Source organism: Nelumbo lutea, chromosome 1 (assembly GCF_056320005.1).
Source record: "Nelumbo lutea isolate HS-2025 chromosome 1, American lotus-T2T, whole genome shotgun sequence".
NCBI lineage: Eukaryota > Viridiplantae > Streptophyta > Magnoliopsida > Proteales > Nelumbonaceae > Nelumbo > Nelumbo lutea.
Genome location: NC_142684.1, coordinates 185,238,131 through 185,262,797, shown reverse-complemented (window position 1 = coordinate 185,262,797; position 24,667 = coordinate 185,238,131). Strand labels below are relative to the sequence as shown.

The window sequence follows — 24,667 nt, the reverse complement described above, 5'->3', positions numbered from 1 at the left end:
GTAGAAAAGCATTGTGGACATCCATCTGATGCAATTCCCAATGTTGGGCCGCAGTAACTGTTAGGAAGGTTCGATCTAGGACCATTTTAGCCATAGGGGCAAAGTCTCGTTGTAATCAAGACCTTCAACTTGAGTGTTGCCTAAGACTACCAACCGTGCTTTAAATCTTTCAATGGATCCATCAAAGTTGTACTTGATTTTGTAGACCCATTTACACTCGATTGCCTTTTTTCCAAGTAGGAGGTCTTCCAAGGTCCATGTCCCATTGTCTTCCAAAGCCTGTATCTCTTGGTGCATAGCCTCGCGCCACTAAGCATCAATCATTGTTTTAGAGAAACGAGTAGGTTCTCGCCCTGTAGTAACAACTACAAGAAATATTGTGTTTCACAGAAAAATTATCATACATCACATAATTAGTTATGGGATAAGGAGTACCTGAGGAGTAGGATGATGGAGGAGAAACAGCGGAGGGGTCTAAACGACGAGCAGAGTGTGTGATGAAGTCTTGTAAATAGTTGGGGGCCACTTTTCTCGATGTCCGTGGCCTAATAACTCCATGGTGGGCTGAGGAGCAGCTAGAGTTTCATTATCTCTGTAATCTGTATGGCTCCCTGTCTCATCAAGGGGACCTGCCTCCTCATCATTACCCGTGTTCAGATGTCCTTCTTCGTTGATCGTGTCACTCCCCTTGACTTCTATATGAGGTGACTCAGATACCATGTCAAGAGGGGAGTGGCCCAAGGCAACCCAATATTATTTTTTGACTACGGGAGGACTGGTTACAGATGGTTGATGTTCTAGAGTGGCAAAGGGAAGCCCAGCCTCATTAAACACCATGTCTCGTGAGACGAAGTAATCACTAGACTCAAGGTTATACAATTTCCACCCCTTTTTCCGAAAAGGGTACCCAACAAAGACACATTTCCTATACCTAGTGGCAAACTTGCCACGATCCCTAGTATGCGAGAAACATAAGCAACCAAAAACTCTGAGATGTTTATAAGGACTTTGTCCAAATAGCATCTCATAAGGTGTTTTACCACCAAGAAGTGTCGAAGGTGTCCGGTTAATCAAGTATCCTGCGGTCAAAACACACTCACCCCAGAAATCGACCAGAAGATGTGCTTAAAACCTAAGTTTTCTGGCTACATTCAAAATGTGATGATGATTTCTCTCCACACGACCATTTTATTGTGGTATCCCAATGCAGGAAGTTTGAAATAAAATTCCTTGCTCATCAAAATATGGCTTCAAGGATTTAAACTCTGTTCCATTATCTCTTCTTACCACCTTAACCTTCTTATTAAATTGTCGTTCAATCATGACACATAAATTTTTGAGTGTTCTACCAACTTCACTTTTTCTAGCCAGCAAATAAATCCAAACCGCTCGAGAATAATCATCAACAATTGTCAAAAAATATACAACACCGCAAGATGCAAGTACTCTATAAACACCCCCATAAGTCACAATGAATCAATGCAAAACAATTAGTTATTTTATTGTCGCTTTGAATAAAAACATCTCTAGTTTGCTTCGCCTTCAAACAAACATCACAGGTTTTGTTCTTACTATTACTGATATTAAGAAGCAAACTAACTGTTTGATAAGAAGGGTGCCCCAATCTCCGATGCCACAAATCACTTGATCCAATTCCATCTGTCTTGTAAGCACGAACTGACGCCACACCCTTGAAGATGTAGGCCCGATCAAGTTGTTCACCTGCACCAATCAGAGTCCTTGAGATGCGGTCCTGTATCACACAACTTATTAGTAAACGTCACAATACAATCTGTGTCACGAAGTAACCGGCCTACTGACAATAAATTACAATTGAGTTTTGGGACATATAATATGTGCAACAATTTAAAATTATTTTCAAGTTCAACAGTGCCTTCTTTCACGGCCTCGGTGTGCGCACCAATGGGTAAGCTAATAGGACAAAGTGCAACATCATAGGTGTTGACGAGTACATTCAAATTCCATGTCATGTGATGTGACGCCCCAGAGTCAACAATTCATTCAGTGGAACAATTCTCGCTAGGGAGTTTTTCATTAGTCCTGGTTTTGTAAGCATTAAGCATGCTTACAAGAGTCTGTCATTGCTCGTCATTAAGCCCGTTTAGTCCAATCCTGTCTTCGTCAGTCACAACTGCATTAGCAGCCACCTCACGCCCTGCTGATGACTGAGCAGTATGAGCCTTTTCCGTGCCTTGGCCACGTCCGTCATAGGGTCCAATAGACTTATTCGAGCTCTTACCGTTCTTGTCATTATTGGCAGCCATGGTGACGGAGCAACAAGATTCGTCCGAGCTGATTAAAACACGTCGAGTTTGATTCTAAGAGGAAGATGGACGAGGCTCATGAAAAAATCAGAACAAGCAAGCCCGCCGATTCCGAGTCAAACCCGAGCTCATGCCTGGTTTCCTCCAATCCCGCAATGCCGAGCGAGAATTGGGTGAAGCGGAAGGACCAAGAAAAGAAGGGTAAAGCCCCTGCTAATAATCTTGCGGGGGTGTTACACCGGAAGGGAAGTCGTCATCATCCGATCCTTCGACGAGGGGACCCAAGATCGTCCCTACAGTCACTGCTTGGTCGCCGGGATTGCCAAGTACCCAAAATTTTTCAGGGGAGCTGCCCCTGACCTCCGCTACCTGCTTCTTCCTCTTCATCAAGTGGTAGCCGCTCGAATGTTGCGGTGGCAAATGTTGCCGCAATCACCATGACCGGCTCCGCTGCCATAAGTGTGCTAACCACGCTGCCACCCACCACTTGCCCTTGACCACCAGCCAGGTACACCATCAGCCCAGTCGACCCCGGAGGAGCAGGTCCAGGTAGGAAGGCTTTCCCTGTAAAACCACGGCTGAAATCTACTCCAAAAAAATCCCTCATCATCTCCTAAATCCAAATACTGGAGATCATTCAAGACTCGGCAAATTTCCGGCCTCATCTCGGCTATCACCTCCATCGATTTCTCCCCGGAACCCCCACACGACTTCGCCGCTACCTATTCTGCCTCCGTAACCATCTACAATTCCCAAACCTTCAAACCGAAAGCGAAAATCTCCAATTTCACCGATGCCGATTACTTTGCTACTTATCGTTCTGACGAAAAGCTCCTGGCCGCGGGAGGTGAGTCTGGACTCGTCCAAGTCTTCAATCTCAAGAAACAGATTCCCCTTTGTTAGTTGCGTGGCCACTGTCGCTCGGTTCGACTCGTTCGGTACCTAGGATTGGATAAACTCCACCTGTTCTCAGGTGGCGATGATGCTCTCGTCAAGTACTGGGATGTCACTTCAGAGACCGAACTAATTAACTTTCAAGGCCATAAGGACTACGTCTGATGTGGGTTTGCTTCACCCAGGAGGAGTGCAGTGCAAAGTTATGGGTGCAGTGCCATGACAGCTCCGGGTGCAGCAGGCTGTCGCAAAGTTACATTGGCTACTGCTCCGTTTCCGCTTGCCGACACAACATAGGAATAACGACAGACCCCCTCTTTTTCTTCCCAAGGTACAATGAAAAATTTTGGAAGCCCCAAAAAAACGATGCCCGTTCTATTGATCCTTATATGGTATTTGTATACATATAGTGGAGGAGTTCCTTGCTCTCGAAGGCTTTCTAAAACAAAGTTCCTAATCCAAAAAGAAAAGAAAAGAGGCTTTCTATACTAATTTAGTATAGGTATAAATTTGGATAAAGACTTTCAAACCGGGACTCTCGCGAGTCTTCTTATCTTCGTCCAATAATACAAACGTTATTATATCTAACTAGGTTAGATTGTTTTATTATTTATTTTGAAATAACAATAATTAGTGGATTTCTTTTTCATTGGTTGAAAGAAATATAAAATAGTAATGAAGCAAAAAAGAATGAAAGTTTAGAATAGCTATTCATTCAATTTTTTTGTAAAGATGGTTTGTTCGCATGATAATTTTTCATAAACATTACAAAAAGAAACCAAGTTCATAATTCATTTTGGTTTCAAGTCATTTAGGTAATTAAAATAAAATCCATTATATTTTGTAATTTTGAAATTTGTTAGTTTTTCATTTTTTTTCAAAATTCCCATTTATTTATTTCATACGAATAGAAAAGTTAGAACTAGAAATTTAAATTTGGAAAAACAAAAGGCTAAAGATTTCTAAATTAAAATAAAAATTTGGAAAAACATAATCTCATCTGTTCACATGAGGAAAAAGATGCATGAAAAAGCAGAACATTGATTTATTCGTCATTCTTTACTTCAAACCTTAAAAAGGATCCATACATGGCAACTGTTGTACCTAAATATGATCCAAAGGCATTAAGATGCCAAAATCTAAATTTTTATGTATGCATATGTTACACATGCATTCTTGCATATATATGAATGCTAACTTTATCAGAGTTCACATCTGCCCTACACTGAACTGCCCCAAAAACGCTTCACATGTCGAAAAAAAACAGTGTTCCAAGAAACGTCAATATGTTTGGAATTGTTCTTTCATAAAAAATGGTGTTCTAAGTCATATCTTGAAAATCGAGGTGTGGTTTGGGGTAATGTCAAATTTGACGTTTTCTCATATTGGAGCTCATTGCTGCCAACGAGAACATGATGTGGCAGTGACATGGATTTCCTATAATGGGCACCAGTGCTGAAAACAAATATGGAGGACTGATACCAAATAGAAAGTGATACTGTTGCTCCAAAAAATGTCTTACCTGGCAGCAATGCTTTTTAAATAAATAAAAAAAAAAACATTGCTTTTTCTCAAAAAACTATGCTTCTAATCCACACATCATCAACACTATTTTCTAAGAGCATCTATCATATCCACATCATCCATGCCAAACATATACCATATCTTAGCGTGTATTAAGAACATCTCCCATATTTATCATTGTGAGATATTCCGTTAGGATGTGCTCTGTGACATTTCTGAGGCGTGATCTATAGGGACAGATATGAACATGATGACCATAATTTGGTGACATTAGGGGGAGGACGTGGGTTTAATATCATTGATACCCCAAAGCACATATCAATTGTATGTTTAAAAAATCTTCTAATAACAAATACAGAAAATATTCTCAATGCAGGCTGAGATATAAAGTTGAGTGAAGGTTGGGAGTTCAACAACTCAGGTTGAATTAAGGTTGACCTCAATCGATCTATCTGAATCGACCTTATCAAGAAGCTAACCAGGCAATGGATTAGTTGGCTAGTAATGCATTAAATGGTCATGTTTTTTTCATCTAGTAAATTTCCTACTAATCTTAGGGCTATTTGCTGATTCGCAGGGAAGAGATCATGGTTTTCAAAAACGGATGGGATGATCGGATTGGAAAACCGGGAACCAGTTAGGACCTGTTTCAGTTTTCCTCAAAACTAGATTTTCTCCAAAATCTTTGATTTTGGTCAATAAATCACTGATCCGGGCGGTTAATCATTAAAACGGTTTTGACCTTTTTTTTTTTTTGTCAACTCGGTAATCAGACCCTAACCGGTTCGGTCTCGCCGCTCCGATTTGCACGAGACGGCGGGATCAATTGAATACGGTTGGAACGCAAATTATTAACAATTTTACCATTAAATTAATAGAAAAAAGAGAGAACTATAAAATACAAATAGATGTATTGTACTGGGGTCACCAGATTCTCCCGACGACTTCACCGGGTCATAGCGTAGCTGTCGGCTGTCACTTGGACTTTAGAATTCTCCAGAAGGTGGAATCTCCTCAATTCCTTGAGTCTTCTCCGAGTCCACCCCGCTGTTTTTAGTGCAAAATCAGTAGCAAGTGAAGCTCATTCCATTGTCATCTGCATCTCGCAATCAATCGTTCGCTCTCCTCCCCAAAGCTCTCTAATGGCGACTGATCTTGAAAAGAAGGCGAAGGAGGCATTCGTCGACGATAACTTCGAATTAGCTGTTGATCTTTACACTCAGGCTATAGATATGGACCCTAACAACGCAGATCTCTACGCCGACCGCGCACAGGCCAATATCAAGCTCAAGAGCTACACTGGTATTTATCTACTTTGAAGTTTTTGAGATATGAAGGTTTTTCGTTTTACTTTCATAAACTTTAGTTCGTTTTGACTTGTTTGTTGTTTTCCTAATGTCTCTCTGGATGATTATGTCTATTTAACTTGTTGATTTGTATGTCGTCGGATTTGTTTTTCCTTTAATATGAGGTAGAGCTCCATGCTCACTGGATTAAAAATCATAGTGTGGTTATTCTTGTTGTACTCTGCAACAAAATCTGAAGATTATGCGTGTGTAGTTGGAATTAATGGGCCAGAATGTGTTCTTTTGGTTGAATATGTTATTTCAGTGTCTCTTTAAAGAAATTTTCTTATCTAGAAGTTGGACGTATGCAAGTAAGCTTAGTTCACAAGCCAAGTTGTATGAAAGGAACTCGGTTGAAAATTCATAACAGGCCTAAATTATGTTTCACATTGCTTTCTATCTTTTGCATTTGTCAATCCATCGATAATTAGCTTCTTGATTTGGGAAGGTGATTTTAAGTTATTGGTGAGTGGCATTTGCTTACGGCGTCCTACCTTTATTGACTAATTAATAGCATTATTATTGGTATTGACTAATTAACAGCATTACTGTTTAGGTTGAAATGACATCAGATAGAGGTTGAAATAAATTCAAATCCACACTCTGGAAATTAAAATGTAATGTGTTTCTTACTTGTGGAATCAAACAATTATAATAGAAAGAAAAAAAAAGCAAAAGTTGAATAAAGTAAACAAGTATAGGAAATATAGGAAATTCAAATCCAGTGTTCTTCTCTATTGTTTCTTTTATTCACTTTTTTTTTTTTTTTTTGTTTCATGATTGATTTTCATAGATATCCTGGAATTCCTTTTTTTGGATGTTGTTAACTATGATATACTTGGGATGTCGAATGGAACTCCTTTATTGCAATGTATTATTATAATAGTAATTGTAGCTTTAGTTGAAAAAGTGGTTCTTATCCAAACACATTTTGTGAGCAGAGGCTATTGCTGATGCAAACAAAGCAATTGAGTTGGATCCTTCCATGACCAAGGCATACTTGCGTAAAGGGTGAGTGGATCATGCTTTTGAAATTGATGAGTTTTGTTATGGATAAAAAAAATTGTTGGATTCCATTTATTCTCCATGCGACCAAACATGTTTACTATATAAGTGTTGCAGTTGATATTTTTTCTTATTTGTTTTTCTGTTTTTTCTTTCTTTTCTTAAAAAAAATGTGACACTTCATAATGCCTTTAAGTGGTTCACTAGGATGATCTTTTCAACATATTGGATAGAAGGGACATTAATTAATTGTACATGAGGAATGGACTCTATTTTCTATTGTGTTGCTTGCTTTCATATATGGTAGTTGTCAATTGTCAGAGTCTGGTGCTTACTATTACACTCATTTCATACTATCAAATCCATTAAGTGTTGTTAATTTTATGGCTTTTCTTGTATGTAGTACTGCATGTATTAAGCTCGAGGAATTCCAGACTGCAAAGGCAGCACTTGAGGCAGGTGCTGCTTTGTCACCAGGAGATTCAAGATTCATCAATTTGATCAAGGAATGTGATGATCTCATTGCAGGTGTGTACACACTTCTGGCATAATTTATATTGCCTGTCTTTAGTTAGATTTAGTATCAAATATAAATCTCAGTTGGTGTTTTAAAACCATCAAACCCGGAGAACTCACTAAGTTGATGATCTGATCTAGATTGCATCTTGGCTGAGCTATTGGTGACTCAACTGAATTTACAAGTAATATTTAAAAATTAATAATACTATAATTTCCATATGTAATATAATTAATAATAGGTGAGTAACTGAGTATTTTCCTGAGTTATCAAAAGTTATTTGGACCAAACTATAGAGAATCAAACTAGTTATCTCTGCTTTTCTAAAATGAAATTTAGTTCTATTTTTACTTGCTATCTAAATTTTAATCGAAGAAGTTAGATTATCAACACTTTTGAGATGCTCCTAGGCAGAAAAATGAGGTAAAATATTTGTACCATACAAAAACGTCCTCTATGATCCAGATTTAGCTAAAGAATAAGTCATTTTGCTATCTCTCCTGGAATCCATCTGTAACTGCAGCCAAGGGAATCTAAATTTTAATTGAAGAAGTTAGATTATCAACACTTTTGAGATGCTCCTAGGCAGAAGAATGAGGTAAAATATTTGTACCATACAAAAACGTCCTCTATGATCCAGATTTAGCTAAAGAATAAGTCATTTTGCTATCTCTCCTGGAATCCATCTGTAACTGCAGCCAAGGGAATCTAAATTTTAATTGAAGAAGTTAGATTATCAACACTTTTGAGATGCTCCTAGGCAGAAGAATGAGGTAAAATATTTGTACTATACAGAAACATCCTCTATGATCCAGATTTAGTTGAAGAATAAGTCATTTTGTTATCTATCTTGGAATCCATCTGTAACTGCAGCCAAGGGAAGCAGATAACTCAAGAATTTTGTGAAGAAGATGAGATAGCCTCCAAGGAGCAGCCCCATATCTTTTTGCCCAGCCAACCACATTCCCAGAATCATCCTCCACTATCAAAAACAACTTAGATCAATTTGGAAAATCTGAGACCTGCAAGAAGGGCCTGGACTTTAGCTTCAGAGACTGAGGTTTGTTTTTAATAGAAAACATGAATCCTAGGCTAGTTCTCTTGGTTCCATAGCAACCATAAACCATCTTTCACTGGTAATTATCTATTATCTTCACACAAACAGTATAAACTTAATATGAAAACATAGAAAATCAACATATTCACGGGTTGGAAAAGAAAAAAGAAAAGAAAAATCAGAAAATAGATAGACTGAGCCCCTGTTTTTGTCCTAGGAAAAGTTGTTGGTTGGACAAAGTTTTAAGTTCTTCCTTGTTTTACCAGTTTAAGTTTTGAAGTCTTTGAAGGTTCAAGACAGCATATACCACCTTTTCTCTTTACCTTGGTAGTTGATGCTTTTAGTCGAATTATCACTAGGGCTGATAGGGAAGAGGTCATAAATGGTTGGAGAATAGGCAGAAACCAAGTTCCAGTTACCCATCTTCAGTTTGCAGATGATTTAATGATATTTTGTGATGGAAACTTTAGTGAGAAGGTGGGAAACTTAAAGGAGTTGATTAAGGCCTTTGAAGAAATTTCCAATTTGAAAATCAACTTAGAAAAGAGCTGCATAGTAGGGATTAATTTGGAGAATGAGGAGATTGAGGCTATTGCACATTGCCTCGAATGCTCTACTTCCTCTTGGCCTATGTCTTACTGAGGGCTTCCTTTAGGGGCAACTCCTAGGGAGAGTAGGTTTTGGACTCCAGTCATAGAGAAGTTTGAGAAGAGGTTAGCAGTGTGGAAGAAAAATTACATCTCGTTGGGTGTAAGGATCACATTGATAAGAGCTACCCTTACAAACCTACCTACTTATTACCTCTTTGTCTTTAGGATACCGCCTAGGGAGGCGAAGAAATTAGAAAAATTGATGAAATACTTCCTTTGGGAACCAGGAGAGGGGAAAAAAGATCATTTGATCAGATGGGAGGTTGTGGGTAGAAGCAAAGAGGAAGGTGGATTAGGTTTAGGAAATTTGATCAAAAGGAATTTGGATCTACTAAGGAAGTAGTTATGGAGATGGCCTTTGGAGTGAGAGAGGCTTTGGCATGAAGTGGTGAAGAGTATTCATGGATGCTCAGAATGGAAAGGATGCTAGTGCATCAAGAAGGGCTAACATGGCAACACCTTGGAAGGCAATCCACAAATTCTCCTAAAGTTTCTCAACTGTGTCAGGTATGATACTTGTTCTGGGACTTTTGTTCGTTTTTGGGAAGACACTTGGGCTAGGGATCTCCCTCTTAAAGATCTTTTTCCTTCCTTGTCTCATGTTTCTTGGTTTAAAAATGAGGTGATTTCAAAGTTCCTTCGGCATTAAATCCGTCGGTCTTGTCTTTGGATTTTAGTTTTCATCAAGGGTTAAGGGTTATTTTCCTGTGGTTCCTTTTTTAAGTCAATTTGTAATACCTCCTCTCAATAGGCTTTCCCTTCCAAAGAAGTATGGTGTAGGCCGGTCCCCCCTAAGGTAATGACTTTTCTTGGGAAGTGTGCCATGGGAAAGTCAACACCACGGATAACCTACAAAAGAGAAGACCATTTCTTTGTATCTCTCCTAACTGGTGTACCCTTTGCAGATCTCATGGCGAGGACTGTTATCATTTATTTCTATCCTGTGGTGTCACTATAGAGCTTTGGGGTTGGCTTTTATCTTTATTTGGGTGTAGGTGGGAGGTGCCAATAGATTTAAGTTTGTTGTTCAATTCATCTACTTTTTCATGGCCCCATAAAAGAGGAAGAAGCATGTGGAGGTGTGCAAGGGCAGCTTTGATCTAGACAGTTTGGGAAGAAAGGAATTCAAGATTATTCCAAGAGAAGGAAAGGAGCAACCAGGCATTGAAGGATTGCATCTTAAATAGGGAAATATGTTGGTTAAAATCTTTCAAACTGTTTCATCCCTTTTCCTTTAATGACCCATGGAGGAACTGGACAGCAGTAGCAAGCTGCTCTTCCATAAAGGACAGGGTTTCTACAAACTGGGCCCCCATCCACAATGTTTTCTGAAACTGAATTTTGATGGGAGCAGCCAGGGCAACCCAGGGCCCTCTGGGATGGTAGGAGTTTTGAAAAATGAAGCTAGAGAGGTTATCCTTCTCTATTCTGGCCCTTTGGGAGTTGGGAATTCTGTTAGCCCAGAATTGTTAGCCGCCATACAAGGTGTCCTCGCAAAAGAATTGGGAGTGGAGCAGGTGCTGATTGAGGGGGACTCTAAGATAGTAGTGGGGTGGTTAAATAATTCAGAGAAGGTTGCAAGGATTTACAAGAACGAGTTAAAGAAGAATAAATGGCCGACAAAAAACATGTCTGTTTCAGTACAGTGGGTGGGAAGATCAGCAAACGCCTTTGTTGATACTTTGTTTAAACAAGGGACAATTAGGGAAACACTGTTCTGGGCTACATTGTAATCTTGTAGTAGCACTCATGTGCTCCTTGTTATAGTTTTGCTTTTGGGTTTCCTTTGTTGGAGAGGCAGCATCTCATGCCTCTCCAAGGGACTGTATCTTCCTCTTGATCTTAATGAAATGTGATATTATTTATCAAAAAAAAAAAAAAAGCATTGAACCCTAACAAATAAAAAAAAAAGGCCATTACAGATGTTAGTCTGAGCTATCTAAGGTTGGGAGGGGTAGACTGGATACAGTCCGAACCTTAAGCCTAACAAATAATAAATTAATAGAAAGAAACTAGTGTTTTAACTCACAAAATGAATTATTTAGTTTAATATTATCTATTCTATTATTATAATCTCAAAAAATTGAGAAAAAATATATATTTAAAAGCAAGGCAACCCTTCATGGGTTCCTTGTCGCCTAAGTGTCTTGACAATTATGTTACTCTCTCTTTTTGTCCAACAAAAGAAAGGATATTGGAGAAAAATATGATTTGTAGTCTCCTTAGCACTAGAACATAGACAACAGCACATATTGTCCATTACCATACCCCCAGCTCAGGAGCTTATCGTATGGGAGACACTTCTCCATTGCTGCTGTCGATGCTAAGAACTTGACCTTGGAAGATGTCATAGATTGCCAAATGCTTAAACAAGGGAACTCAAGCCAAGGGGAATGTTCTAGTCTCCTGATGAAATACTTAATAGGGAAAATACCATCCCAACTGCATAACCATCTTCTGCAATTGGCTAGCCCCTCCTGAGGCCTGTGAGGAATCTTTGCAGCAAATCCACCAAGGACTCCACCTCCCTCCTGATCATCCAGGTTCTTTCTGAAACATGGATTCCAAATGACATTACCATTGGGTGGTTTCATGGTAATCTCTAACAAAGGCTCCCTTGTTTTTAAGTCACTATAAATAGAGAGCAAAAAGTTTCCATTAATGGATTATCCCCGCATCAATTATCAACCCTAAATCAAAATCTGATATGTTTACCTTTACCAACCTTATAACAACTGCCCATTAAGAATTCTCTATGCGCCTTTTTTTCTGAGAGAAAGGTAATGTATTATATTAGACAAAAATCAATCCAGATCTGCACAAGGAGCTGTACAGTGCCCAACCAAAAACTGTACATCTTCTAAAGTGTATACTCTGTGTGGATAGATACAAAAAGAGCTATATGATCTATTCCTGAATAGTCTATGTGTTCCTACCCATGAGTACATCCTACCCCAAAATCCTTTACATAAATTTTCCTTTGTAACAAACTTATTTTCAAATAGTATTTTGTTTTTTTCAGTCCATATTGTCCAAACCACTAAAGCTGGACCTACACCCCAAATAACCTTGCCTTCTTTAGAGAGACCTTTCAGCTGCCAACTCTGTAGTACTGCTAGTTGATTTTCTGGGAAACAGAACTGAGCTTCAAAGAGTCCCAAAAACTTTGCCCATAGGTTTCGAGCAACTCTACGGTGGATCAATAGGTGGTCTGAATCTTCAGAAGCTTCCTCGCACAATATGCACTTGCTAGGCAGGACACTCAGCCCTCTCCTAGCCAAAACATCCACTGTCAAACATTTACCCAATACTGTCACCCATAAAAAAAAAAGCATCTTTTGGAGGGGCTGCAGTACTCCACACTATAGCTTCTGGGAAATCCACCATCTCCACCTCCATGAGTTTATTATAGAAAGATCTCACTGAGAAAATTCCTGCTTTATCCCACTTCCAAAATCTCTTATCCCTACTCATGATGCCAGGAGTTATGCCAGATAACTGCTGCATCAGCTCCATCCACTGTCCAACCTCCCAGTCATTTAGATTCCTTCTAAACACCAGACACCAAACTGCTGTATCTCCTACCCAAGAGAAAGCCTCAGCAACCAAGCAGTCTTTGATATGAGCGAGAGGTTGGATAGCTCTGATTTAGAGGATGATCTCCACACCGAGCATCTGTCCAGAGTTTGATTCTTGTACCTTCTCTGATCTCCCACTGTACCTGATTCCTTTTCTGAATCCCACAAGAGTTTTTTGAATTCCTCTCCACACGGCACACCCATTAGACATTGTCTCTGCTGACTCCCAGTTTGAATCACCCGCACCATATTTAGCTAGAATTATCCTTCTCCATACCATATTTAGCTGGAATTCTCTGTGCACCTTGTCAATCCCTTTCCAAATACCATACAATGTCTGAATGTTATTACCTGGATCCCATCCCATTGCTGATCTGCCATACTTGGGCTCAATCTAAGGATGTCAACAGGTCAGGTTTGGTAAGTTAAAAAAAAAACCAAAATTAACTAAACACGCATACTATCAATTATTACTCTATAAGTAACCATTCATCATTAGACCTGTTCATGTGCTGGGTAGCCCAGCAGGCTTGCCCTGCCCAACCCATTTTAGGCCCACTTTGGGGCCCACAAGTTCGGACTCAGGTTGTAAGTATTAGGCTCAATTTTTTTTTTGGGGGCCAGTCTTAGACTTTTTAAGTAAGCCCATGCCCGATAATATTATAAATAATAAAAATATATATTAGTAATAGATATTAGGTAATATCTGGAACCACTTCTTAAGAAGTTTGGGGTTAAGTTGGTGTATGCCGGCCTCAGTTAAAGCATGCCTGGAGGGGTGGCAGACCCAAGGGATGACAAAAAAAGGAAAGAGGTGCTGGTCTGTTATTCCCCTAGCAATTTTGTGGGCGGTTTGGACAGAAAGGAATAGCAGGGTTTTTGAACTCAAATCCTCTTCGGAAGAAGAAGTCATCAATTCGGCTTTACGCTTTGTTAGAAATTGGTTATCTATTCTTGCTGACTTTAAAGAGGTTACTTCTGACTGTAATTTTTTGAGAATGACCTTCTTTTGAGGTCCTGCTGGCTTTTTGTACAGTTTCTCATTGTCCAAAGGACCTTTTCATTAATATAATTATACTTTGCCACTTATTAACAGAAGTTGTCCAGGCCTGAGCCCAAGCCCAGCCAAAGCCTGGTCTATGGGCAGGTCTATTCATGACCATAGATCAACAATATCCATTTGGTCTCTATTCATCTAATAGTGAAATTACATCTAAAAAATCCCTTTTAGGAGGTAAAAGAAGAGGGTGACTAACCCATAAAAGAAGTAAAATAAGCAAGCATTTACAGTTTCTTGTAAAAACAGAGTCAAAGGTCACCTTCAATCTTTCGATGAATAGATCCAATGGACACAAGGCTGATCAAAGAAAGAGATGGAGAGAGTAGGTATAACCAGTGTTTTAAAAGGCACGCCTAGGCGCACAGGCAACGCACATTTTGGGGTTATGCACCTCGCCCAGGTCCTAGGCACACCTCTTTCAAAAGGTGCGCGCTTGGTGCGCCTGATGCGCCTTGCTCCTCAGCCCAGGCATGCGCCTTTTTAAAATTTTGCGCTTTTTGCTTTTTTTTGAGAAATAAGAATTTTAGACCTTAACATAGACTTGTTCGAGCTTGCCTCAAGGGGCATGCTACAAAGGTGACTCAAATCAAGAATGCAATATGTTTTACATCACATTAACTACTTGAAGCAATGTGATTAAGGAAAAAAAGAGATTGTGGGTTTTACATGCTTGAAAATGCTTTATATGTTTGCTTTTATTTTTAAATTTTCATTTAAATACACTTTACATGTTATGTTTATGTATTTTAATTTTAGATAATAGGCTTTTTAAATCATTTATTTTAAAATTTAAGTTTATATTTTTATTAACATTATGTTTAATATTTTTTAATTTTTTTGCATTTTTTTTAAATTTTTGGCTTTTTTTTTTAATTTTCTGACTTTTTTTTTACCCTTTTTTTGTAATTTTGCACCTTTCTTAAAAAGGTGCGCGCCTCGCCTTGCGCCTCAAGCGCAAATTGGCCCTTGCGCTTTTTTTGTGCCTTGTGCTTTTAAAACACTAGGTATAACTGTAGAAGAACCAGAAAGAACCTTGTGGGCCTTAGATTTGGTTGAATCATACTTGTCACTTTGTTTGATGACTATCTAAATATCAAACATGTGGAGACCAGATTTGATGGCCTTTTTTATGCCAAGAAACTCGACTATTTGAAACCATTTGTAAAAAAAGAGACACAAGATCTCTGTACCAAAAGAAGCATTGGAAGGGTTCTTCACAATGATTGCAATAATGGCATCCTTTTAAAGGTCCTTCATTGTTGTTATTTCTTTTTTGATCAATTTCATTATTTTTTGTTGTTTAAGATTGCTACAAATGGTTTAGGAGGAGGCGGAGAAGAAGACTTACTAGATTTGAGAACCCTCTTGTCTTGCTCGTCCCACTCATCCCATCTTTAGTGCTAAGTGCTCTACTGGTCATCCTTTTTTCAATCAGTCTTCTCTTCAAGAGGAAGAGAAAAAACTAAAAGATAAGAAAACCTAATCTTTGGGGTTGTGTTAGTTTTAAAACCTATATCAAATTAGCAGTATACCCTCTATTTGTAAGGGCATCATGACTTGACAGGTTGGACCAATGAAACCCAATACCGACCGACCCAAACTCGACTCAAATTGAGACACCAAGACCCTAAATCAATCTTATACCCATAAATAGCTTCCCAAACTCAATATTGGCCAAGCTGAGTTTACCATTTAACTTAACCCATTGAAAATATGAAATTTAAAATCTTCTCTCTAACCCCTCCATAAAAAGTCTCCTATCTTCCTCTAGTTGAATGGCCACACATGTAGGAAGGGAAAGAACGACAAATAATAGATTGGGGAGGCTAGCACACTCTTGATCAGTGTTTTAAAAGCGCATAGCGCAAAACATGCGCAGGGGTCAATTTGCGCATGAGGTGCAAGGCGCAAGGTGCAAAAAATAAAATAAAAAGGCTAAAAGTAAAAAATAAATAAATAAATAAATATGCCAAAAAATTCAAAAAATCAAGAAATTATTAAACATAATATTAATAGAAATATAAACTTTAATTTTAAAATGAATGTTTTGAAAAGCCTATTGTCTAATATTAAAATACATAAATATTACATGTAAAGCATATTCAAATGAGAATTTAAAAATAAAATCAAATATATAAAACATTTTCAAGCATATAAAACCCATAAGCTCTTTTTTTCTCAATTTGATTACTTCAAGTAGCTAATTTGATGTAAAACATATTACATTCCTGATTCTAGGAGCCACCTTTGTACCACGCCCCTCGAGGCAAGCCCAAACAAGTCCACCTTAGGTCTTAAATTCTTAGTTCCCACACAAAAAATAATGATTTTATAGTTTTTATTGCTTTTTGTGAAGACATTTTATTAGGATGAATGAATGAACAACATTACCAAATAGGGGGTTCTCGAAGTAGTGATTTAAAAGGTGCGCCTCAAGCACGCCTAGGCGCATAGGCAAGGTGCCTTGCCCAGGTCCTTGGCGCAGCCCTTTCAAAAGGCGCATGCCTAGTGTGCCTAGGTGTGTGCCTATTGCGCCTTGCGCCTCAGCCTAGGCACACGCCTTTTGAAGCTTTGGCACTTTTTTGTGTCTAGTGGCTGGTCCAGGGGCAGGAGTAGTGGTGGCAATTGGGCGGGTTGGGTTTGGTTTGGTTTGGGTTGAGCTTCAACCCAACCCATCTAACCCGCCAACCCATTAATGACCCAGTTATATAAAATTAAATGGGTTGGGTTCAACCCAAACTCGCTTTAACCCAACCCAACCCGCCCAAACTCATTAATCTTATATTTGTGTACTTAAAACAATAAAACTCTCTTGACAAATAAGTTGGTCATAGATTGATTGTAATAGTAGTTGCTATTTACACAAGTGGTGAAGGTTCAAATCACATTACATGCATGTTATTTTTACACAAGCAGCGAAGCCATTTGACTATGTTCGAGTTTCGGGTTTGATCGAACCACTTAGGTTCAAACCAATCATACCAACTTGAACTATCCAATTGGATTGTCTTTGAACTAATCACATCAAGGGTGGTTGAACTATTTAGATCTGGATCAGTCCAGTCGGACCAAACCAGACCGGTTCAGTCAATGGCGGATTGACTTGGACCGGCCCATATCAGGTTTGTGCATGGGTTTGGGACCGAACCAATTGGCCTGAAGCGGGTCAAGAGAAGTAAATTGGAACAGTTTGGATTCTGGCTGAGTTGTGCGGATACAGACTGTACAATCCAAATCGGACAAAGCAAGCAAGACAGATTCATCTCACCCGTATTCATTCCAGATTTGGGTTGATACGGATCGGTCTGTCCTGGGTCGGTCGGGTTCGGGTTGGGTTGACCGACCAAAACGAACCAAACTGAGGTGATCGGGTCTGTTCATATTTAGACCAAGTTGAGCTGGTCCAGACTCAGGTCAAGTTGATTTGGGTGAAGTGTGTTGATTCGAGACAAAACTAATTTTAGTCAATAATTAATAGAAAATTAATGCACTAATTATAAATTATTTTATTCAAATGAAGAAAACTTTAAAAAATGGCTAAGGAATGTATATTTATATCTGTAGTGGTTAACCCAATGGTTATCCACAACCCAACCCATTTAAATTGACCCAAAGGATGATCAACCCATTTCCAACCCGCCAAGTAAATGGGCGGGTTGGGTGTGTTCAGCAGGTTGGGTGAAAAATTGCCACCCCTAGGCAGGAGCCCCTGGACCCCGTGCCACACCCCTCAAGGCAAGCCCAAAGTTTCAACTTACCCTCTGTGTTCAAATACTAGACTCCCATGAGGTCAATTTCTGGTAAGTGGTAGCCTTTCAATCATTTTTTTATAAGCAACAGGAATTCTTTCATTAAAAAATAATGCCCTACAAATACAACAGTTCCTCCACAGAGGACAATGAAAAATAAAATAGAAAGCTCTTACATGTCTCTTATTTTATATTAAATATAAAAGTTGTAAGATTTTTAACATATAAATAAGTATTTATGAATTGAAAGTTGAAATGTGTCAACACCTGAGCCAATTCAAGTATGAGAATTGTCCTAAGCAAGGCCTTATATAGATGAAGGCAAAGCATTTACTATCATCCCCAAAGCAATGTGGGACTTGGAAAAACAATAATGGTTGCACTAATTATTTTGTATTGTTCCAAGTCCCACATTGCTCAAGAATGGGAATGAAGGCCTTGCCTTCATCTATAAAGAATAGGTAATCCAAGCCAAATCAAGTCTAACAATTAAATGATGCTCATGCCTTGTTTTTTGTGCCATAGGCCTAAAGCCTAGCCAGGCCCAATTTAACTTTGGCTTGTGTAATTTTTTGTATGTATTACATTTACATATTATTTAATTTAAAATTGTAAATAATTAAATTTTATTATTTGATGTCATGGGCCTAAAGTCATTACTCGTTAGGCCCGGAAAGCTCATAAGCCCGGCTTGGGCTTGCAGTGTTCTTTCCTTTCCCATTTCTTGCCAATGAGTCAGTTGGCATATTAGCACTCCTAGGCACTCAGATGAATGAGATTTTCAAACTGGTACCTAAGAAGTGAGCCAATCTCGCCACATGCCCGAACTGCCAAGGAATCCAGTCCTGAGGTTTCATCCATGATATGATTGTTTGACAATCCCTTTTAACTACTATATTTCTTAATCCTTGCTGCAATATCAGTTTAAGGCCTTCCATTAAGGCTAATAATTCTGTCCTTGGGGACAATTATAGGGTTCCATAAACTGTTGGATGGGCATCTAGCCTAGAGGAAGTCTCAAATATTTGGGAAACAGCTTCCCAATTCCAAAACCAAGAATCTCACCCAGGGTACCTATCGCAGGCACCTTTTACACAGCCAAAACCTCACTCCTTTGCAAGTTAATTCTCAGCCCTGGAATCACCTCAAACCACCAAAGGGTAAAGCTAAGATAACCCCTATTGTTTACTGAAAGTATCACACAAAAGCAGTATATCTGCAAACTGCAAGAGAGCAATATCCTCTTCTCCCATCTCTACCTGGAATTGGAAACCCTTATAAACCCCCTTCTTCTCTGTAAGCTTACTCAAAACTTCAGCCATACCAAAAAAAAAAAGAAAAGAAAAAAGAAAAGGTGAGAATGGTCAGCTTGATGGATTCTGTTAGAGCTCTTCAATCTTCCATAAGGAGTGTCATTAAAAGAAAGCAATAAGGAGCAGGAATGCACACCTTTGACCCGATTTCTCCACCTAACCCCGGAATTCATTCTCTCAAGCATAGTCCAAAAACTCCCAATTGTTGACAGCAAGGAGCAAAACATACTCGTTATGGCATGAATCATTATTTGGGTCTTGACCTGTTGTGAATTCAAAGGGATCACTACTGATGACCTTTTGAGAGGGTGGCAGACTTGTAGCAAGCTTTTCCAATAGGAGAAAGCAAAGAAATATAGGATCAAGAAGATCAGAGGTAGGCAGAAAATGGTTGAACTTTGACAGTGCACTTTAGGCAGCTCTAAAGATTCAGGCATCAGGGGAGTTGTTAGTCTTAGAGTTAGCAAGGAAAACATCCTATCAAGCTTTTCACGCTTTCTGGTCTTAAAACTCCTTAAGGCTGCATTTGGTAAGGAGTGCAAAAAGTGAATGCACTGGTGTGAATGCAAATTTGTTCAAATAGAAGGATGCAAACCCAGTTCAGTTTTGCACTCATAAATTTACAGTGTTTTGTTTGGTTGTAATGGGTCCAAATACGAATCTCAAGGCTGTTTACATTGACCAACTTTGAGTGCAAAACTGAACTGGAGTGCAAGTTCTCTGGTTCTGCATTTGTACTTTTACCAAACAAAGCCTAAACGAAAATGTTTTATCAACTGAATGCATGGATCTACTTGTTGAAGAGAATTGTCAGCGATGATACCAAAATATCTGTTGGGTACTTCCAACTTTTAGTGTAAACTTTGTATACAATTCCGTACTCAGCCTTGTTATTGCTGGATCCAGACAACATAGATTTTCTGTAGTCATAAACTGGTTAAAGACGGGGCTTGGACACTTAAAACTAAGTTATAAAATCTTAGTTTCTAAAAAGGGGTGATCAGCACATTTTCTGTTTTATCTGGCTATCAAAAATTCTGGATAGGATGCATATTTCCCTTTTCAGTAATAAAACATCTTTTACTGTTGCATGGTAAGAAAAATATTGATCAAAGAAGTCCTACACCTTTATGTCTTCTTTTTATTGGCGGTTGAAATTTTGGGGGTCCTTAGAGTGTTCACGTTACAGAATCTTTTTGTACAGTGTGCCTGGTATACTTGTACATCTTTATATCTTTTATTAATACAACTTTACTTAGTCTTTTCACAAAAAAAAATAAGTATTCCTGAACATCTTTACTCTTCTCCATTAGAATCCTTGTATGTTCTGGTTTCTACTTCATGTTAGGAAATCATTAAGGGAAACTGAAGTATTTAAGGAAAAATGAATTCTTTGTTAAAAACTTTCATGCTGACATGTTTGTGAGTGTTATTTCTCCTATCATGATGAATGTTTTATACACTTTTTTCAGAGGAAACTGGTCTTCTACCAAAACAACCAGCACAAAGTTCTTTATCTCCTGATGTATCTCTGGGAACAGAAAAAGATGTGCCAATGCAAGATAATTCCCATGAACCAACAGTGATGCCATTGGTTAAACCAAAGTACAGGTATTTTTCAGATTTCATGCTTACTTTCTTTATCTGTAGCATATATATGTATTTCATGCCAAAGATTAGACCGTTTCCAGTCTATACCCCTCCCAAGACAGACTTAGAAGTATATGATGTCTTGCATGGTTATTTAGTTGCTGATATTGGTTTGCTTTAGCCATTATATTTTAATGGCCGTGGTGTATTAGCACCAAGCCACTGCCATGAGGCACATTACCCTTTATCTTAAAAGAGAGAATTGAATGTTGGCTATATTACTTATATTAGTGTTTCAGCTATTTGGTTTATCTAAAAGCAAAAGGTTGTACAGGCATGAATACTACCAGAAGCCGGACGAAGTAGTTGTGACCATATTTGCAAGGGGCATACCAGCTGAAAACGTGGCTGTTGAGTTTGGTGAACAGATAGTATGTTTCTCTGTCACTGCTTGCCTTGCTCTACTGCTATTTTGTTTCTTTTCTGCACTTGTTTATTTCAAAGCTTGGCCCCTAATCTATTAAGAAAAAAATTGTGGCTGAAAATTTGTTCTGTTCTCATGCAGTTAAGTGTTACCATTTCTATCCCTGGGGAAGATCCATTTCATTTTCAACCCCGCTTATTTGGAAAGGTATTCTTTTGGGTCTTTTATTTTAGTATAATTCTTTCTCCAATTTTTATGTTCTCAAATGCTGATGGACACTTGAATATAACTCTTATATTGAAATTACCTACAAGTCATGGTTTTCTCTACTTTATTCTCTGACATTTCTAGCTCATTGTCTTCAAATGACCTGTAGTAGTATTGACTTAGTTATATTCAAAGCCATCATTACTATTATATCCCATCTTCAGTGTCATATCCTATCAATCCCAAATTGGAGTGTATTGTGTAATGTGTAATTTTTATTGTCATCTTTCTTTAATCTCATCTTGTCAACACTACCTGCTAAGTGCTAACTTATTGTACTCTAGTTTATCTTGGTTGTAGTTTCATTGCTGAATTATTGTGTTTTGGTGTTTTGTTGTCTGGAATAAACAGATATTACCCGAGAAGTGCAGATATGTAGTTATGTCTGCAAAAGTTGAAATCTGTCTTGCAAAAGCTGAGACAATAAACTGGGCATCGTTGGAGTTTACTAGGGAAAATAAAGTTCCACAGAAGATCAATGTGTCATCAGGTAGACCCTGCGACTTTTATATGTGATAGTGATTAGTGTGATGATGGCGGTATTGTGGAGGCTTATCTATGTTTTCGTTTTTGCACTTTAATGTTTGCCATTTTATTGGAAATGAATGGATCTGCTTGTTTCTCCCTGCCATTTTTCTTTACAATTTTCGAAGATATAGAACATGGATGAGCTATCATTACTTTATAAATTTAAGAATCAAACATAACCTTATTGCTGAGATGTGACAGTTTTAACTGCATTTATAGAAAATACAATCCATCTTTCATATGAGTCTGTATTATCTATTTGGATTGTAAGTTCCATTTCTGTTTTAAATTTGTAGGTATGGAAAGACCTACATACCCATCATCAAAATCAAGAGCTGTTGACTGGGATAAGTTGGAAGCCCAAATGAAGAAGGAGGTTTGTTAGCAGTCTTGTTATTTCTATGTTGAGATGTTTTGATGACCTTTTAATCTATTTCCCAGGAGTGATGGGTTTGCAATTGAATCTTGAACAGTAGACTAATTTGAGATGTTATTTTAATGTGTTTTGACTATTAGGAAAAAGAGGAAAAGCTTGATGGAGATGCAGCTTTGAACAAACTATTCAGGGACATATACCAAGATGCTGACGAGGACACAAGGAGGGCCATGAAAAAATCTTTTGTAAGGCTTTCTGCTTCATTAGAGACTACTAGAATATGCAATTATTAGTGCATAGCATCCTTTTTTTTTTTTTGGCTTTGTTATATCTTCTTTTGGTAGTCCCTGGTGGATTTGAAAACGAGGATTTTACTAGTACAAAGCTATATCCCAGCATCTATGGATCCTACTTTGGCGTTCGTTGACATTCCAGTGGAATGCCCTTGGTGAACCGAGAACAGAAAAACTACTTTCTGCTCTCTGGAACATCAAAACTTCTATCGGAATGTTCATCTTGCTTTTTCTGATTATAACCGGGGGGACAGTAGCTCCAGTTCTAGCATATTGATACGCTCAAGTTATCTAACAAGAGGGAGAAGGATCTAGAATAAGGAGAAGAGAAAGAGAGAGAGAGAGAGTTTGTTTGTAGAAAAGCCAATGCCAACTCCATTCATTCAGGCTATATTTATAGCCTTATGGTGCTACAAACTGGGAGTAGAAATAGGAACTACTGCCCCTTAATCTTAGGAGCTTATCAACAAAAAAACAGAATGCACTTATCTAGGAAACAGAATGCACTTATCTAGGAACAGAAATTGAAGACTTATCTAATGCACTTATCTAGGAAACAGAATGCACTTATCTAGGAGCAGAATTGAAGACTTATCTATTCTAACAGAATTAAAACTGAATGGATAAGGCTTATCCAAACTAAGAGCTAACATGACCGGGTCTTCTGCTGCTATCCACTTTGACCGGGTCTTCGGCTGCTGCATGCATGCACGTATCATTCTCCTCCCCCCCTGAAGGACCCTTGTCCGCAAGGAAGTCGGGATAAGCTTTTCTGAAGCGCCATTCATTCTCCCAGGTTGCATCCTCAGCTGGCGCCCCAATCCATTTGACCAAGACTTCGGATTTTGGGCGGTATTTGCCCTTGTGAATAATACGGCGATCCAGGATTGCTTCCGGTTGGGGTAGGATGGTCGAAGTATCCGAGATTGGAGGAAGCTGAGTGGAAGTAGGGGTGATGGGTCCCAAGTGCTTCCGCAGCAAACTGACATGAAACACATTGTGGATTTGAGAGCCGGGGGGCAAGGCTAAGCGGTAGGCTACTGGACCAATCTTCTCAATGATAAGTGTCTGCCAGAATGAGCTGATGAATACCTTGTCACGGTCGCTAACAATGGATGTTGGTACTCCGTGTAGGCGGACAACGTTGGCAACAAATGCCTTCGCGACTGTGGTGGCAGTGAATGGGTGTTTTAAGGGAATGAAGTGGGCATATTTTGTCAACCGATCCACAATTACCATGATAACCGTGTACCCATTGGAGGAAGGCAATCCTTCGATGAAGTCCATGGAGATGTCTGTCCACATTTGAGTAGGAATTGGTAATGGCTGAAGCAATCCCGTTGGTCTCATGCAATCTGTTTTGAAGCACTGATATACGTCACATTGTTGCAAGAACTCCTTCACCGTCCGATGCATGTGGGGCCAAAGGAAGCTGTGTTTGATGCGAGAGAGGGTCTTATGAAACCCAAAGTGTCCCCCTACAGGGGATGAGTGGCAGTCCGCCACCACCTTTGAAATCAAGGTGGAGGTGGGGCTCAAATAAATCTTGTCCCCCTTGAACCATACCCCATCCCGTTGAAGCAACTTGTGGGAGGGTCACTTTTTCATCAATTCCCCATAAAAGGTGTCTTGTTTGACCTCTTCTTGTAGCGTCGGCCACCAGTCTGCGTGTGGTATAGAGATGGAAAGAAACTGAAATTCAGCCATACGTGACAAGGAATCCGCACCTTGGTTCTCAGCCCCTTTTTTATACTCGATCTCATAGTCGTAGCCCAGTATCTTTGGCAGCCACCGCGTTTGTGCCGGTGTGGTTATCCTCTGCTCGAGTAAATATTTAAGACTTTTTTGGTCGGTGCGGACTGTGAATGGTTTCCCAAGCAGATATGGGCGCCATTTCTTAACGGCTTTGACAATAGCTAACATCTCCTTCTCATAGGTGGATAATGCCAAGGCTGAACCTTTCAATGCTTCACTGAAGTAGGCCACCGGTCGGTTTTGCTGGATGAGGATGGCGCCAATCCCGGTTCCACTCGCATCACATTCAATCACAAACCGTTGGGCGAAATCTGGTAGACGTAGGATTGGCGGTGAAGTGAGTGCCTTCTTCAATTGCTGAAAGGCCAGCTCTGCTGCCTCGTTCCATTGAAATCCCCCTTTGGTCAACAGTTGGGTTAAGGGAGCTGCAATGGGAGTAAAATTTGGTGTCGTAGA

At 39.1% G+C, this 24,667-nt stretch overlaps 1 protein-coding gene and 1 long non-coding RNA gene across 2 annotated transcripts; one reads left to right on the top strand and one right to left on the bottom strand.

Moving 5' to 3' along the window:
• Positions 1-1,480: 1,480 nt before the first annotated feature.
• LOC148879779 (uncharacterized) lies at positions 1,481-3,556 on the bottom strand. The gene is made up of 2 exons (XR_016104327.1): positions 1,922-3,556; positions 1,481-1,753 (listed from the first exon to the last, which is right to left on the bottom strand). It is a non-coding gene; the product is annotated as an uncharacterized LOC148879779 (long non-coding RNA).
• A 1,890-nt stretch (positions 3,557-5,446) lies between these two features.
• LOC148879778 (protein SGT1 homolog) lies at positions 5,447-22,880 on the top strand. Its single transcript, XM_088961435.1, has 9 exons — positions 5,447-6,005; positions 6,991-7,060; positions 7,458-7,582; positions 20,451-20,589; positions 20,903-20,999; positions 21,134-21,199; positions 21,611-21,749; positions 22,084-22,163; positions 22,304-22,880. Exons 1-9 carry the CDS (start codon positions 5,846-5,848, stop codon positions 22,454-22,456), a joined length of 1,029 nt encoding a protein of 342 aa, XP_088817561.1. The 5' UTR covers positions 5,447-5,845; the 3' UTR covers positions 22,457-22,880.
• Positions 22,881-24,667: the final 1,787 nt, after the last annotated feature.